At 36.7% G+C, this 15,099-nt stretch overlaps 1 protein-coding gene across 2 annotated transcripts in view; it reads right to left on the reverse strand.

Moving 5' to 3' along the window:
* Positions 1 to 472: 472 nt before the first annotated feature.
* The window catches only part of TTC6 (tetratricopeptide repeat domain 6), a 204,643-nt gene continuing 190,016 nt past the window's right edge, over positions 473 to 15,099 (reverse strand). For both annotated transcript variants that reach the window (XM_079119380.1, XM_079119381.1), the window contains 4 exons: positions 12,268 to 12,420; positions 11,231 to 11,401; positions 3,119 to 3,344; positions 473 to 1,813 (listed from right to left, as the gene is read on the reverse strand). In XM_079119380.1, the coding sequence (XP_078975506.1) occupies positions 1,677 to 1,813; positions 3,119 to 3,344; positions 11,231 to 11,401; positions 12,268 to 12,420 (687 nt within the window). In that variant the 3' untranslated portion in view covers positions 473 to 1,676. The remainder of the gene's footprint in view (positions 1,814 to 3,118; positions 3,345 to 11,230; positions 11,402 to 12,267; positions 12,421 to 15,099) is intronic.

The following is a 15,099-nucleotide window of genomic DNA, read 5'->3' on the forward strand; positions in this document are numbered from 1 at the left end:
CTGTGCTGCTACTTTATCAAGAAGTGAAAACAGGGGGTGATCAGGGAAGACAGAAGTACCAAGATGAAGTGTGCTTTGGTGCTGGCCACCAGTAAGTGCAACTGACTGCTTCACCTCACAGGACCACCCTCAAGGAGGCCAAATAAACAGTGTCTCAGGACACTCCACAGAGAGATGAAAGGGAGAATTTTTCTACCAGTCCTTTACTCCCCTCATTAGAGGTTAATTTGACAGAGACTGCTGCACATCTGTGGTGCACAGGTGGACATTGAGAGGATTCTACAATGTCCAACACCTCAGCTTGAACAGAGCAGCCAGGACAGATGGGGAGAGATGTGAGTCACAGTAGTAGAGGGGCTGTCTCTGGAGACATGAGGTCATTCTGAATCTTATCTATGGCTAAGTCAGGGACAAAAGTGTCTGGAGACTAGTAAGGTCAAGAGAAGACAAAAAACACTTTCTAATTGTGCTTGATTCACCAGCTGAAATAACTCATTAGAGATGGGTGATCCCATCCTGACGTGTACCCACATTCCATGCCAGGAAAATTAGCCTGAAATGTTGTGAAGCATCTCCATCATAGCTTACAAAATAAGTCAACTTTCTATTGTGAAAATCTGGAACATCAAACTAAAAACAAAGGCAGCTGAGAGAACAGAACTGTTCTTTCCAAAATGTCTGACTGCAGTGAAAATGGGCCTCTGAGGAGTTGAATACCCTGGAATAACAAAACAGCAAGAGGGAAAATAAACTGAGTGAAATACATTTGAATGAATTAAGTTAGAAAGACTTGTTATTATCAGTGAGGTAAAAGGAGGGTTCCTCTGATTCATTGAAAGTTTCCTCACCTCAAAAACATTCTATAAAGAATTCTTATATCAGTGCTTGTTATGTCCATCTATGGAAATGTCACAGTGAAACCCTTTAATTTATACAATTAGCATGTTAATAAAAGTAATTTTAACTGTTTTGATATTTTACTCATCAACTGCTATGAAGCACTAATCACAAATGTACATAGATTTACATATATATATAATTCATGAAATCTGCATTTATGTACACATTCATGAAATCTGAATGAAAGCAGCAGAAGGGATTATCTCAGGGAAACAGACTGCTCAAAATCTTTATAGGTGTTATTCTGGAAGGCAAGCAATATATAAAAATAGAAACAAGTTTATCTGTTGGAAGAAAATGGGTACCTGGAACAATACAGACTAGTAATGGATGCTGTTTAAAGGACAAGAGGAAATGTACATGACTTCAGTTTTTTTAATTGTCATCAGCTAATTCTTTTTAAAAATCTGGGTACTGTTGAATACATTATGAGTGGGAATTGATGAAAAGGCCTATGACACTTTTCTATAAGTACAGTATTATTTCAAAGAAAATTATTTTAGTTAAAGAAAATATTTTAAGCATTAATATTCCTTGAGAAATATTCCCATTTAATCCAAGAAGAAATTTGATTCTTGAGATATTTCAAATATGCAGAAAATGATCTAAAAGTTTATAATTAATGTACAGCATGAACATTTTGCTAAAATGCATTAAAAGGGTTTATAGAAGACTAAGCATAATGAATACAATAACGAAGGCAGGTCAAACTTCTAAACATTTCAGTTTCAGGAAGAACCTCTATGTAAATGTAGAAACCAGAGTAGTCTATGTGATCATGTATCTGAGGCCCATTCTTCAAGATCAAGTGCTTGGTTATAGTCAGCCATAGCTTCCTCAATCAGGCCTATTTTACCACGAACTTCAGCTCTGAGGTTATACGCTAGAGCATCATTAGGAGTCAAAGACAGAGCTGCAAAAGAAAATACATTAAAGATGTGTTTGTGCACTCAAAACTAGCTCCATTTTTAAAAATAAAATTTTATGAGAACTTTGATGTAATTCATTTGATAATATTTTTCTTCAAATGTTAACAATTCAGTTAAATTAAAAATATTCAATCTTCCTAAGAAAGTAAACTTAGGGAACCACAGTACAATACTTTTCTTGGAAAGGTTGGCATTGTTTATGTATGGGTTTCCTAATAATTCTCTATATGTGACTCTACCAAAACTTTAAGTTATTACCTAGAGGAATCTATATTGATTACATTAAAAATGACATCTAAACACATTGATTCTTTTTTTTTCTTTTCTAGAAAGACAAAATGTTTTATTTTTAAAACTTTAGAAAAACATTAAAAGACAAATGTCCATTATATAACCAGGAATGTTAATGATACAGAAACTGTAACTCTAAAGGTAGTAGGCACTTTCAGAGAACTAAATACTGCAAATTATCCTACATTCTTCTGTAATAACAGCACTTGATATAATGGAAAATACCAAGGTCCTACTAATTATTTAAAGTCAACATCTTTGGGTTCAACTTAATTACACAAGTAAAAGTTTTGTCTAAGATGTTCCTGACAAATTAAGCTTCCAGATGAATTTCAGAAATGTTAACAAAAGTATCTTCCTTTTTTGCCTGTGAATGTTTGAGTTTTGCTCTATTGTTGGCTTATGTCCACTGCAGACACTGGTTCTAGGCCAGTCCAAGGATCTTCAAGCATTGAAGCCTTGAAATAACTTTACAACTCATTAGATATTCTTTTTTTCTCTACCTCCCCCTGATCCAAATGGTGTGGATGTCCTAGGAGAACCCTGGGAGGGAGGGGGTGTCTGCTCTGGCCTGGGGAGAAGCCAGATGGCTGCTGGGACTCCGCAGGGGACTTGGGAGTAGGAGCCAGGGTAGCCGCCAGGGGACCCTGACTTGAACTGGCCCTTGCAAAGACTGCCATAGAGTGGCTGCTTCCATAGGGACTAGACCAGTGCACTAAGGCGGCATGTGATACGGACTCTCCAGCCTGGGGTACCCCAAAAGCCAATCCTGCCACCCCAACCTCCTACACCCATGAGGGCATGTCAGGAACCAAAGCTGAAGACCTCACTACCAAGTTCTCTCACCCATGACCACCCGGTGGTGACCACGTGCCTGACACATTGATTCTCATGTACCTCCATCTAGACAAATAGACCTGATAATTTTCTTCTTTTGTAGTCTAAAAACAAACACATTAACAGCTATCATCTTACCAAAATAGTACCAAAAAATATACCTTTACTTAGTTCTTCCTCAGCTAGCTCATACTGCTCTAAACTGTGGTATAAATGCGCTCTGTTGAAATAGACTGCAGCCCAAAGTGGACAGTGTTCAACTGCACATGCAAAATCTTCTTTTGCTTCTTCATATTTTTTCAATATTGTATTTGTGATAGCTTGATTCATGAGAGCACAATCATCTTCTGGATCAAACTTTAAAGCCTTTGAGAAGTAGTCACCAGCCTATAAAATGTAAAAATAATTATAATGAATGTACTTTAATTGGTAGCTGTCCAAAAATGTGAAGCACTTTTATTTTTAATTTAAAATTAAGACCAGTTATCTACTAAGCAGGCAGAAGTATTTCATCCCAGATATATTGGTGCATTGACTGTAGAGAATATAGAGAATATAAAAATGAATAACAAAACCAAAAGGCGGTCTGCCCTTTGACTTTACTATGTGTCTTAGTCAGTATTCTGTCTCTATGACAAAATACGCAAGATAATCAACTCAAAAAGAGAAAGGATTTATTTTGGTTCACAGTTTCCAAGGTTTCAATCCCTGTTGGCCCTCTTGCTCTGGGACTGTGGTGGCATAATACATCATGGTGGGAGTGTGTGGCCAAGGAGTCCGCTCACCTCAATGCAGCCAGGAAACAGAGAGAGGAAGAGATCGGGGTTCCAGTATCCCCTTCAAAGATGCACCCCCAATGATGTAACTTCCTTCTGTTAAACCCCACCTCCTAATGATTCCATCATCTCCCAATAGTGCCACAGGTTGGTGAACAAGCCTCTAGCATATGAGCCTTAGGAGACATTTAAGATCCAAACCATAACACCATGTGTTGGGAATTCTAAACAATGTTAATGATAAAATATTTCTCCTTGCTGGATGAAATACACCCACTACCTGCCACCCAAAGCTCATCTTCTTGTACAGAACAACAGTGGCTACAAGAGGTAAAAAGTAAATTGAAAAAGACTGAACAAGAACATAAAATAAATACAAATCAGGCAAGTAATATTTTACCTATAAAACCGTAGTAAGAGCTGAAGTTTCAAAGAAGGTCCTAAATCATATCCAAAGGGATAAAATTTCAGTAATACTATGAAAAATTATAAAGAAAAAAAATGAGAAAATATCTTGTTGAGAAAAATCAAGAACTCTAGATTATTCACAATTCATCATTGACCTAAAATATTTTAAAATAAAAATTAAGAAGGCTGCAGTTAGGTCAAGAAGAGAACAAAACTTCCTGTGTGAGTCAGAGACTACATTTGCGAGGTTCTGGTTTACCTCACAACACAAATTCCTCAATCTTCAACTTCCAGCTATAGGAAGTTAACTTTGGAAAGAATGTGCTTGCAAGACCAAAGATTGCAACAGTTCCCAATCACGGAACTTTTGTTGACTTGCTGACTGCTTGAAAAGACTTATTGCCAACAAATCACACCCTGCCAACAGCCCCCTAGCAATCAATCAAGAACAGCTTAATGTATGAACAGACCTTCAACTCCCATATAAATTTGTTCAAAATGACTTGTGTAGCTATCAGGGCCAATCAAAATTTGTTCAAAATGAGTCAATTCACCTCATCCAATTTCCCCCTAACTTTCCTGTTAGAAATCCAGTTCTCATTCCCCTGGATGGAACTTGCTTTGTTTCTTACTAAACTGTGCCTTCCAACTTGCAGATCTCTTATGTACCCCAATAAAAACTGTCATTACTTTTATTTCAACCTCATTATGATTTCTTGGTTCACACAAGGACCCTCAAAATGTGGTCTGGAGTCCTGGTCCAAGAAATAATTACTACAAGCCTGCAAAGAGGTAAGAACCAAAACTGAAACACTAAGTAGCATCCATAGCATTTCGACATGACTATGAATCTGAGCACATGATCATATTTCTAGTAATTTTTTGTTGTTGTTTTTGTTCTAAATTAGTTATACATGACAATAGAATGCCTTTTGACACATTGTACACAAATGGAGCATAACTTCTCCTTCCTCTGGCTGAACACGGTGCAGTCACACCTGTAATGTAATCATACATGTATATAGGGTAATAATGTCTGTCTCATTCCACCTTCCTTTCCATCCCCACACCCCCAATTCTTTATTATTATGTTTTAATAGTGTATTGATCTATAATAAATGGGATTTTTTTTTAAAAACTGGCCCTTTTTACTATAAATAGCTTGAGATGCTGCTTAGACATCCTGCTACTCAAATTAGGAATCTAACTCCCTGATGGATGAAAATTAGGTTCTTACTTTAAAATTTACCTTCAAGGGAAAGTCACTTTCCATAATTTAATTTATTCTGTCCAATTACTTCCCATTCTATTTTTTCCAGACTCACCACAAGCTGCCTTCTTATCAACCTCCTCCTATTTCCTATGTTGTACTCTGACTGAGGTTGTAAACATCCTCAAACCTAAGGGAGGCTTTCCAGTTACTTTCCCCTAAGGCATTTTTGTGACACAGTCTTCATCTCTCCTTCCTTCTTAAAATCCTCTCTGTCCTTAGGATGGGCTCTCCCTGGTCCACCTCTCTAATCATTTTCTACCATCTCCCTCGCTGAACTATTTCCCTCCTTTTCCCAGGACCCATCCTCGATTCACTTCCACCATGGGTGATATAAATACTGATCACATGGTGGCGGCAGCTTAGACCAGGGAGCTAGATCGTTGGGTTCAACTTCTGCCTCCACCTTGGGTGAGTTACTAATGCCCTAATTGTATTATTTCTTCATCTGTAAAACAAAAGCTAAAAAAAAAAAAAAAAAAAAAAAAAAAAAAACAGCATTTATGTAAGGATGAAGTGAATTAAAATGTAATGTACTGAGAACAACATCCATAATGTAGTGAGCACTCAATCATTACTGATAAATCTGTTTTCTTCTGATGTCAATAAATGAAGAGGTAAAGGCCTTCAGGCAATTCTCCATGAAAGGTGTTTCCTCTGACTTTTGAGAGACAATTGGATCACAATTGTAGTTACTGTCTTACTTTCTCCCCAGGCATTCCTATGCTCTGGATGGCAGCTATTCTATGCTACAGTTATATGCAATTTAAGGATCTGTTGAGATGGGGGCAGAATTTATATCCCTCTGTCAAGACCTTAAAGAGGATTCACTCCTGAAGAGAAGGCTAAGGTTTCATTCGACAGTCATCAGAAACAAGGTGGGGGATGACTCCAAGCTTTACTTTCTGCATAAAGTAACTTATGCTTCATTTTAAGTCACCAATAAATGATAAATGAAGGCTACACAATAATACACCATAAGAGCATGACTTCAATTATATAGAAGCAAATTCCTATCTTGGCTAAAAGGAAAGAACTCAGTAAAACACCAGCAGTGCACATAACTTTGAACAAAGAAAACTTTTTATTATAGCTTCCAAATTATATTACTTAGAAGACTGAAAACATATAAATTTAATGAGGTTACTAGAAGTATAGGAGTATGAAACAATTAAAGGCTAAAGCAATTACAGGCCTTGATTTTTTTAACAATTGCTCTGACATCCTCATATCTATATAATTAATTAATTAGAAACAGATCTGATTTTTTAATTCACCTGTAGTTCATAATTCATGCAAGTAGCCCATTTGAATGTGAATTTGAAACATTAAGATTCTAGCTAAAGAAAAAGAAGTCAGATCACATACATGTTTTAACCCTCGAGAAGTTATGTGATATTTTGAGGGGCCTTTTCTCATGAGTCTAAACCTTCCAATAACAGTCAGAAAGAAGGGTAGGAAGTTGGGAGGGACATGCATAGAAACCCTTTTCTCCACAAAGAGGCCAGAGCATAGCAGCATGGCTGAAAAGCTATTCTCAAAACCTGCTTGAATATTATCAAAATGGTCATACTTCCAAAGGTGCTATACAGATTTATTGCAATTCCAATTAAAATCCATATGACATTTCTCATAGAAACAGAAAAAAGCAATCATGAAATTCATCTGGTAGAACAAAAGACCCAGAATAGCCAAAGCAATCCTGGGCAGGAAGAGTGATGCAGGAGGTATCACTATACCAGACCTTAAACTCTACTATAGAACAATAGAAACAAAAACAGCATGGTATTGGCACCAAAATAGACAGGTAGACCAATGGTATAGGATAGACACAGAGACATACCCACATCAGTATAGTAACCTCATACTAGACAAAGGTGCCAAAAACACACAATGGAGAAAAGACAGCCTGTTCAACAAATGGTGCTGGGAAAACTGGAAATCCATATGCAGTAAAATGAAATTAAACCCCTATCTCTCACCCTGCACAAAACTCAACTCAAAATGGATCAAGGATCTAGGAATTAGACCTGAGACCCTTCACCAAATAGAAGAAAAATTAGGCCCGAATCTCCATCACGTTGGCTTAGGACCAGACTTCCTTAATAAGACCCCCATAGCACAAGAAATAAAAACAAGAATCAAAAAATGGGATAGATTCAAAGTAAAAAGTTTTTTTCTCAGCACGGGAAACAATCAATAATGTGAAAAGAGAGCCTACAGAGTGGGAGAAAATCTTTTCCACACATACTTCAGACAGAGCACTAATATCCAAAGTTTATAAAGAACTTAAAAAACTTTACACACAAAATACAAAGAACTCAATCAATAAATGGGCTAAGGAAATGGGCAGACGCTTCACAGAAGAAGATATACAGGTGATCAACAAATATATGAAAAAGTGCTCATCATCCCTAGTAATTAGAGAAATGCAAATTAAAGCCACCCTAAGATTTCATCTAACTCCAATTAGAATGCCTATTATCAAGAACACAGGCAACAATAATTGTTGGTGTGGATGTGGGGAAAAAGGCACACTCATACATTGTTGGTGGAGTTGCAAATTTGTGCAGCCACTCTGGAAAACAGTATGGAGATTCCTCAAAAAACTTGGAACGGACCCACCTTTTGACCTAGTTATCCCACTGGGTCATCCCTTTGGTTTATATCCAAAGGACTTAAAATCAGCATACTACAGTGATGCAGCCACATCAATGTTTATAGCAGTTCAATTTACAATAGCTAGATTGTGGAACCAACCTAGATGCCCTTTGATTGATGAATGGATAAAGAAACTATGGTATATATAAGAATAAAATTATGGCATTTGCTGGTAAATGGATGAAGTTGGAAAATATCATGCTAAGTGAAATAGGCCAAGCACAAAAAAAACAAAGGCCGAATGCTTTCTCTGATAAATGCATGACAATATATAACAAGGGGGTGGGTGATGGGAGGAAGAGAAGAATGAATGAACTTTGGATGATATAGAGGAAAATGGGGAGGAAGGGGGTGGGAATGGAAAGACAGTAGAATGAAACAGACAGTACTACCCTCTATATATGTATGATTACACGAATGCTGTGAATCTACATTGTGTACAACCACAGAAAAGTTGTACCCCATTTGTGTACAATGAATCAAAATGTGTCTGTAAAAATAAAAACGATTTTAACAATAAAAGAAAAAAACCTGCTTGACCCTGGATGTGTGTGCACTCTTAAGCCCACACATCCTGTGCATTGAGACAGAAGATAGACAATATTTCAGATGAAATGTTGCCCAAGGAATGTGAAGAAAACAGAGTTACACTTTAAAAAAAAAAAAATTTAAAGTTCAAGCTTCATTTTAGATCTAAACAAATAATTTTGTATGGGATGGCCCATAGAGTTACCAAAGAAATAAATTTGAAAGTTAATGATCTTCCTTTCATGCACATCTAAGCATATACAGAAATCAAAAATCACCCTGGGCATTTTATTTGTCTTAATCTCATTAACTAACTTTATAATGCTAAGGAACATTTCTAGAACTCAGCAGGAAAGTGATGAGATTATCGAAGTTTAAGGCAATTAACCTTGGCCTGCCTGCTTGGGAAACATTAGTCACCCAGCTATCAACTGAAATCTGAGTGAGGACAAACCTCTTACATGCCTTACAGAACTCTACCATCCATAACTCTGCCTCAGTATCTAGCTTCCCCACTGAGGCCAACTGGCCCATCATAGAGGTCAACCAGCTGGCGAGGGCCATGATCTAACTTGAGAAAAAATAAGAGCAATGGAGTAGAAATGGAATGCAAGGGACAAATTTAGGAGAAAAGAAAATAAATTATGAAGTTAAATGGACAAAATTAGATGACTGGTTAGATGAAGGAGACTAGATGAGAGAAGACAGTGATGGTTGGCTCTATTTCTATTTAGATGACATCTTGAATTTAGAGAGGATTTATTCAAAGAAAGCTGGACTGGAGATAGAGGGCACAGAAATTAATTCAATTTTGTCCCTTAATGCACTTGTAAAATATCCACTTTTAGGAACTGGAGATAAATATGAGTCAGGAGCTGAGAAAAAAGGCGGAGATGTAAATCATGGGAAGAAATGTACTCTCTGAGAGGGAGGAGAGGACAGAGTATGGTTCCTGCCCCTAAAGATCTTAGAGTCATGTTGCAGTGAGGGTATTAGAGATAGATCCACAAAAACAAGTGTAGAGAGAAGTGAGGCAGAAACAAGCCCTGGTGTACCACCAACACTCAGAACAGAAGCAGAGAGGAGGGGCCAGAAAAGCAGACTGAGAAGGGAGCATCCAGCCAAGATGGTAGGGAAAAAGACAGGATAGAATGGTGTCACCCAGCCACTAAAGCGCTTTAGGAAGGGAAAAGTGCCCTGTGTCAAATGCTGCTGAGAAGTCAGGTAAGAGAAGGATAGAGGAAGTCACTGGCTCAGATGAAGAGGATTGTGGAGAGCCTATGAGATGAATTAGAAACTGAGAGACAGTTACTACAGTTGCTTAACAGAGACTTCTACAAAGAACCGTAGTGAAGAAACGGAGGAGCTAGCCTGAGTCGGCTATGAGGCCAGTGTTCATTTTCCTTTTTTTTTTTTTAAGATAAGGGTTATTGATTTATGCTCTCATGTTAATGAGGAGAAAGGAGGTTACAAGGTAATTTTATTGTGGTTCCAAGTAGAGGCATTAAATAAGGAAATGAGGGTATTAAAGTTATTTTTAGAAAGGCAATCACAACAGGAAAACTATAAGCCTTTCTATGTTCAGAAAAACTCTGAAAAAAAATAGATTACAGAGTAAAATACTTTAAAATGCACATAAAGACATAGAATATTAAAATCCTTCTATATGAATAAATGTCTAATTTATTCTTGAGTCAAAGGGGAAATAAAAATTGCAAGTGCAAAGTTTTAGGAAAACATTAATAAAAGCATTGCAGGATATATTTAACACTTCTGAGCTATAAACTTAAAATAGTTAAGAAGGTTAATTTTATGACCTTTTACTCAAGTTAAAAATAATTATAGACCAAAATATGTGGGATACTGCCAAAACAATACTCAGGGATAAAAGACATAATTTTAATAAATTGTCACCATATAAATAAAGGGTAGCAATAAATTAATTTACTCTTTTGTCTGCTTATCTTCAGTTTATCTTCTGTTAAAGAGCAAGAAGACAAGCAGAGCAAGCTAGTAATTACAGATAAAAAAGAAATAATCAGAAAGGCAAGAGTTTGAATCATATAAATGCACTACAATTCAAATAAATACATTTTAAGAAAACATCATCTAATATCCTAAAACTTTCATTTCAGACATTACAAAATGAGGCCGAAAGAGATTAATGGCTCACATAAAACCAGAACTACAATCCAAGTCTCCTTCCTCCCAATCATATACTCACTGATGCAATTTAGGAAAGGCATAAATTAAGATGAGTTAGCGGCTCCATCATAAAGAGGGTCCTGAAGAATGTCCAGGTGGAGGTGGAGGGAGGGGGAAACAGAAGACTCCAAGCTGAAAGCTGGCGAAGCTGAATATAACAAGATCTGACACTCAGGAAAGTCGAAAAAAAAAAATGTTTTCTGGGCAAGCATTGAATGATTGATGATATTGAGGAGAATAAATCAATACAGGTGTAAACATTTGATGGATAATTATAAACATTCTTATGAAAGAGAACATTACTTTTTTTAAAGGAAAAGCTAATGGTTTATTAGTTTGAGGTGTAAGGAATGCATTTTCAAACTATATATAACAAAGAAAGCATTTATTTTCAAAAAGAAAATATTCCAGAAAACTCACATTACCTGAGAAAACTGCCTGTGGTGTAAGTAGATATTTCCGGCATTAAAGTAAGCCAGTGAGTACTTGGGGTCTAAAGCAATTGCTGCTTGGTAGTCTTTCATTGCATTCTGTTTTTGGCCCATAAACTCATGAATCACACCACGATTTGTTATGAACTCTGCTGTGGTATTGATCTGCAACATGATAGTGTGAGTCTTTAGCATCTGGGAATAGTATTTATCTCCCATTTCATGTCTGCAGAAATGAACATTATGAAATCTACTTGTGGGAAACAAGTAATTTTATATTGGAGGTAAAACCCCATTAGAACAAATATTTTGAGAAGGGACTTGTATGAAATTGGTTCCATGTCAACACTTTGTTGATTTGGTTGCAATAAAGCAAATAATTTTGGTGCTTTACTAAGTTTCTTGCCAAGGAATAGCTGCAGAGGGAAAGCTTATCTGTTTACCTGTGTTAAGCTAGAGAGAAATTAAATTGAATAGTTAACACATTTATTTGCCCTATGTAGTGATAATTATCTTTAAGTTCTTTCCTTTTTCTCATCTCAAACCTTAGAACATCTACCCAAATCTACGGAAACAAAATTCAAAAGCTAAAAGAAAAGAAGAATTTTTGTCACTACATTCAAAACAGTAGTTTTTTATTTGAAATTTCTCTACAGGAAGAATCTGGGGATTTACATTATTCTTTCTTTACCTTCAGACCTAGAACACTGTTTTATGTTTTACATTCATTTTGTATTACAAAGTAGTATTTATGTCCTATGAAACTTACAAGCTGCATTTACTAAGAACCACCAATGTTTGTTAGGAATTAGTTTCTTTTTTCATTTCAAATTAATTTAGACTACAAAATGGTGAAGTCACTATAACTCTTAATCCTGGGAACTACTCAAGGAAAAAAAAATTTTTTTCTCCATAAACAATATTTTCTCCATAAGTCACTTTAAAGAGGGAACAGAGAACCCCTTACTTGAAAAAGTTCATTAATGGTGTTAATTTATGCTAATAATAACATAATCTAAATAGATTTTTACCTTTATGGCAGCATTAATATCCTGCATTGCGGCAAAATTATTACCCATCTGAAGACAGACCACAGCTCTTCCTTCATAGGCCAGGTAGTTCTTCGGATCAACTTCTATGGCAATAGTAAAATGATTCCAAGCTTTCTGGAATTTTCCTTGGGCCTAAAATAATTTTCTGATTTCATGAAGTAAGAAATAGTTTGTAATATGACAAATGCTTATGATTCTACCTCATACAAAATCTATGGCATGTGGAACTAAAGGGCAGATGGTACAAATCTAAGATATTTTAAACAAGAAGGTGGGCTATACTGTGAGCAAATTCCATTGACTAATTACCTATGAGTATTTATGGTAAAATTTTAATTAACTAAAATAAGTTCAATTACAGGGTCATCTCTTACACCAGTTTCAGGTTACATAAAACATGGCCACCATGTGAAACACCAATGATTCTAACAATTGTTGAAAATTTTACAGTAAGCTCCAAAAACATAGACAGGGATTATGTTTATTTGCTTGGCACTGGATTCCAGTTATATATAACATATGCATTATATATAAAGTAAAATTAATGTGTTGCATAAATAGATAAAACATTTTGATAAATTGTACAGCATCTGGAATTTTAGTACCATTATACATATTCCATAAAAGATGCTGGTAAATCTCCTAAGCATGTATGTATACCGAACTAAGCACCAAGTGGAAAAAAAAAAAAAGGAAAATGGTCAGGAAAGACACCCTTAATAGGATGTCAGAGTATTTCCCAGAGAAGACCAGTTACCAAACACCTCACCATGGGAAGGCAGCTGGTTAATGAATTTGGCATGGTCTAGGGTCTATCATTTTTCTCGTGGGCTCAAAGAGCTAACCTGTCAGAATCTCAGAAACTAACACTTTAACCAAGATAAGCCCAGCGAGTCTCACAAAAAGCTAAAAATAAATGCAGCTACTAAAGAAATTGGACCTTGCTTTTGGATAGGCAAATCTTCTCTCTCTGAGTAAACCAGTTGAAAATCCACATTGTCATCACAAGTTCATTTACTAAACAAGGAAGCAGGCAAATTGAGGTTAGATTATTGGAATACTAAACTGCAAACAGTCTCCCAATAGAACTTATCTGTCATCTGTTGTGCTCCCTTCTGTAGCCCCATGATAAGCAAACAGTAAAGGAATATGTAAGTACCTGTTGAACAAATCCTCACTCTTTCCCCCTGGATAGTACGTCTAGTCCCCCATTAGGGTGTTCCTGTTGCCAGTGGCCTTCTTGGCCTGAAGTCAACCCAGGTATCAGGAAGACCAGGACTACCTAGCAAGTAGTCTTCTCGTTCACTGATCCTAAAACTGTCTTGTATCAGTCTTTCATTTCCTGACTCAATCCTTTATACTGATGTGCTCTTCAATCCTTTTGCAGTGAGACCTTCATAAAATGCAAATCTTTGATGTCGCTTCTCTGATTAGTGTTGTTCATGTTTTTAACTGAACAGCAAGGCCTTCAATACCAGCCCTTATTTAATTTTCTAGCCTCACTTCTAACCACTCTCCCCTTGCCCATAGCATCCTACCCCTTAGGTCCCTCCCCCTCTTTCTTTCAAAGCTTTCCAATGGGCTACTCCCTCAGTCTGAAACACTACACACCCTAGCCCCAGCTCCTACTTCTGAGTAGTTACTAGTCTTTAACACCTCAGCACAAATGTTAATTCTTTCAGAAAACCCCCACACTCTTCAAATAAACCTAGGTTCCCTTGGGAAAAAGCCTGTTGTTTGTCTTTGTAGCACTTATCATGATTATAATAAAATAGTTATTCATATAATTGTTAGTGTCTGTCGCTCCAATAGGAATTAAACTCTCCCAGAGGAAGCCTGCGTATCTTGCTCACTGCTATATGCCTAGGCTAGAGAAGTTCCTGCCCTATATCAGGTACACAGTAAACACCTGCTAAATGCAGTGAGCCATGATGCCGACACATTCCACTGGAGGTCTTCAGATTTAGCTGCTTTGGAGTCACCCCAACCCTCTGCAAATTCTTCTGATCCATAATGGCTAATTTTGTATTTAACTCTCAGAAGGCAGTTTTAATTCCGTTAATAAATTCTTGAGAATACCTCACTATAGCACCAATCCCGAACACCTCCAATGTTATCAGCCTTAGATCAGTCAAAATTGCTTCTTTTTGAATGAAAAAGCAGCAACTTTAAGGGCACATTATTAACAGGGCTATTACAAATTACAATAATTTGAACACAATCTTTTTCCATTACTTAAGTTTTTTGAATATTAGAGGAGATAAAAAGAAGACTTACAATTGCTTAGTTCTTTTTCATGAAAAATATAGCACATTTTTTACTCTATTCCAAAAATGTCCCTACACTTCTAATTAGTGCAAGTATCTGAGTGAGTTGTGACATTTCAGCGCACAGGTCAGTGTCACAGAAACCACATGGAGATCTGCGAGGCCCCACACAGTCTAGCAGCACCCTTCCTTCCTGCTGGAGGGACAAGTGCCTGTCCAGATCTTCCTAGCAAGGTCAAGTCCATTGCCGTTTGGAGGATGGCTGAATCCAGAAGTCCCTGTAAATCGTCTGACCCTTTGCACAGCTGGAATCCACTTTAAAACTTTCATACATTGTTTATTCCCTTTAAATTTTTTTTCACTAACTCAATAGGACAAAACCTATGGAACCAAGATATAAACTAGTGGAACAAACATTAGTCAGGTTCTTATATGTGAAATTCATCCAGTAAGTTTTAAAAGCTGTTCATAAGGGTAGGAAGGGGTAAAAAAAAAAACTTAAATTCCAAGGATCCTCATCTGACTAGCATTTTAGGTCCCAAGA

This window comes from Sciurus vulgaris (genome assembly GCF_902686455.1).
Source record: "Sciurus vulgaris genome assembly, chromosome: 2".
Taxonomy (NCBI): domain Eukaryota; kingdom Metazoa; phylum Chordata; class Mammalia; order Rodentia; family Sciuridae; genus Sciurus; species Sciurus vulgaris.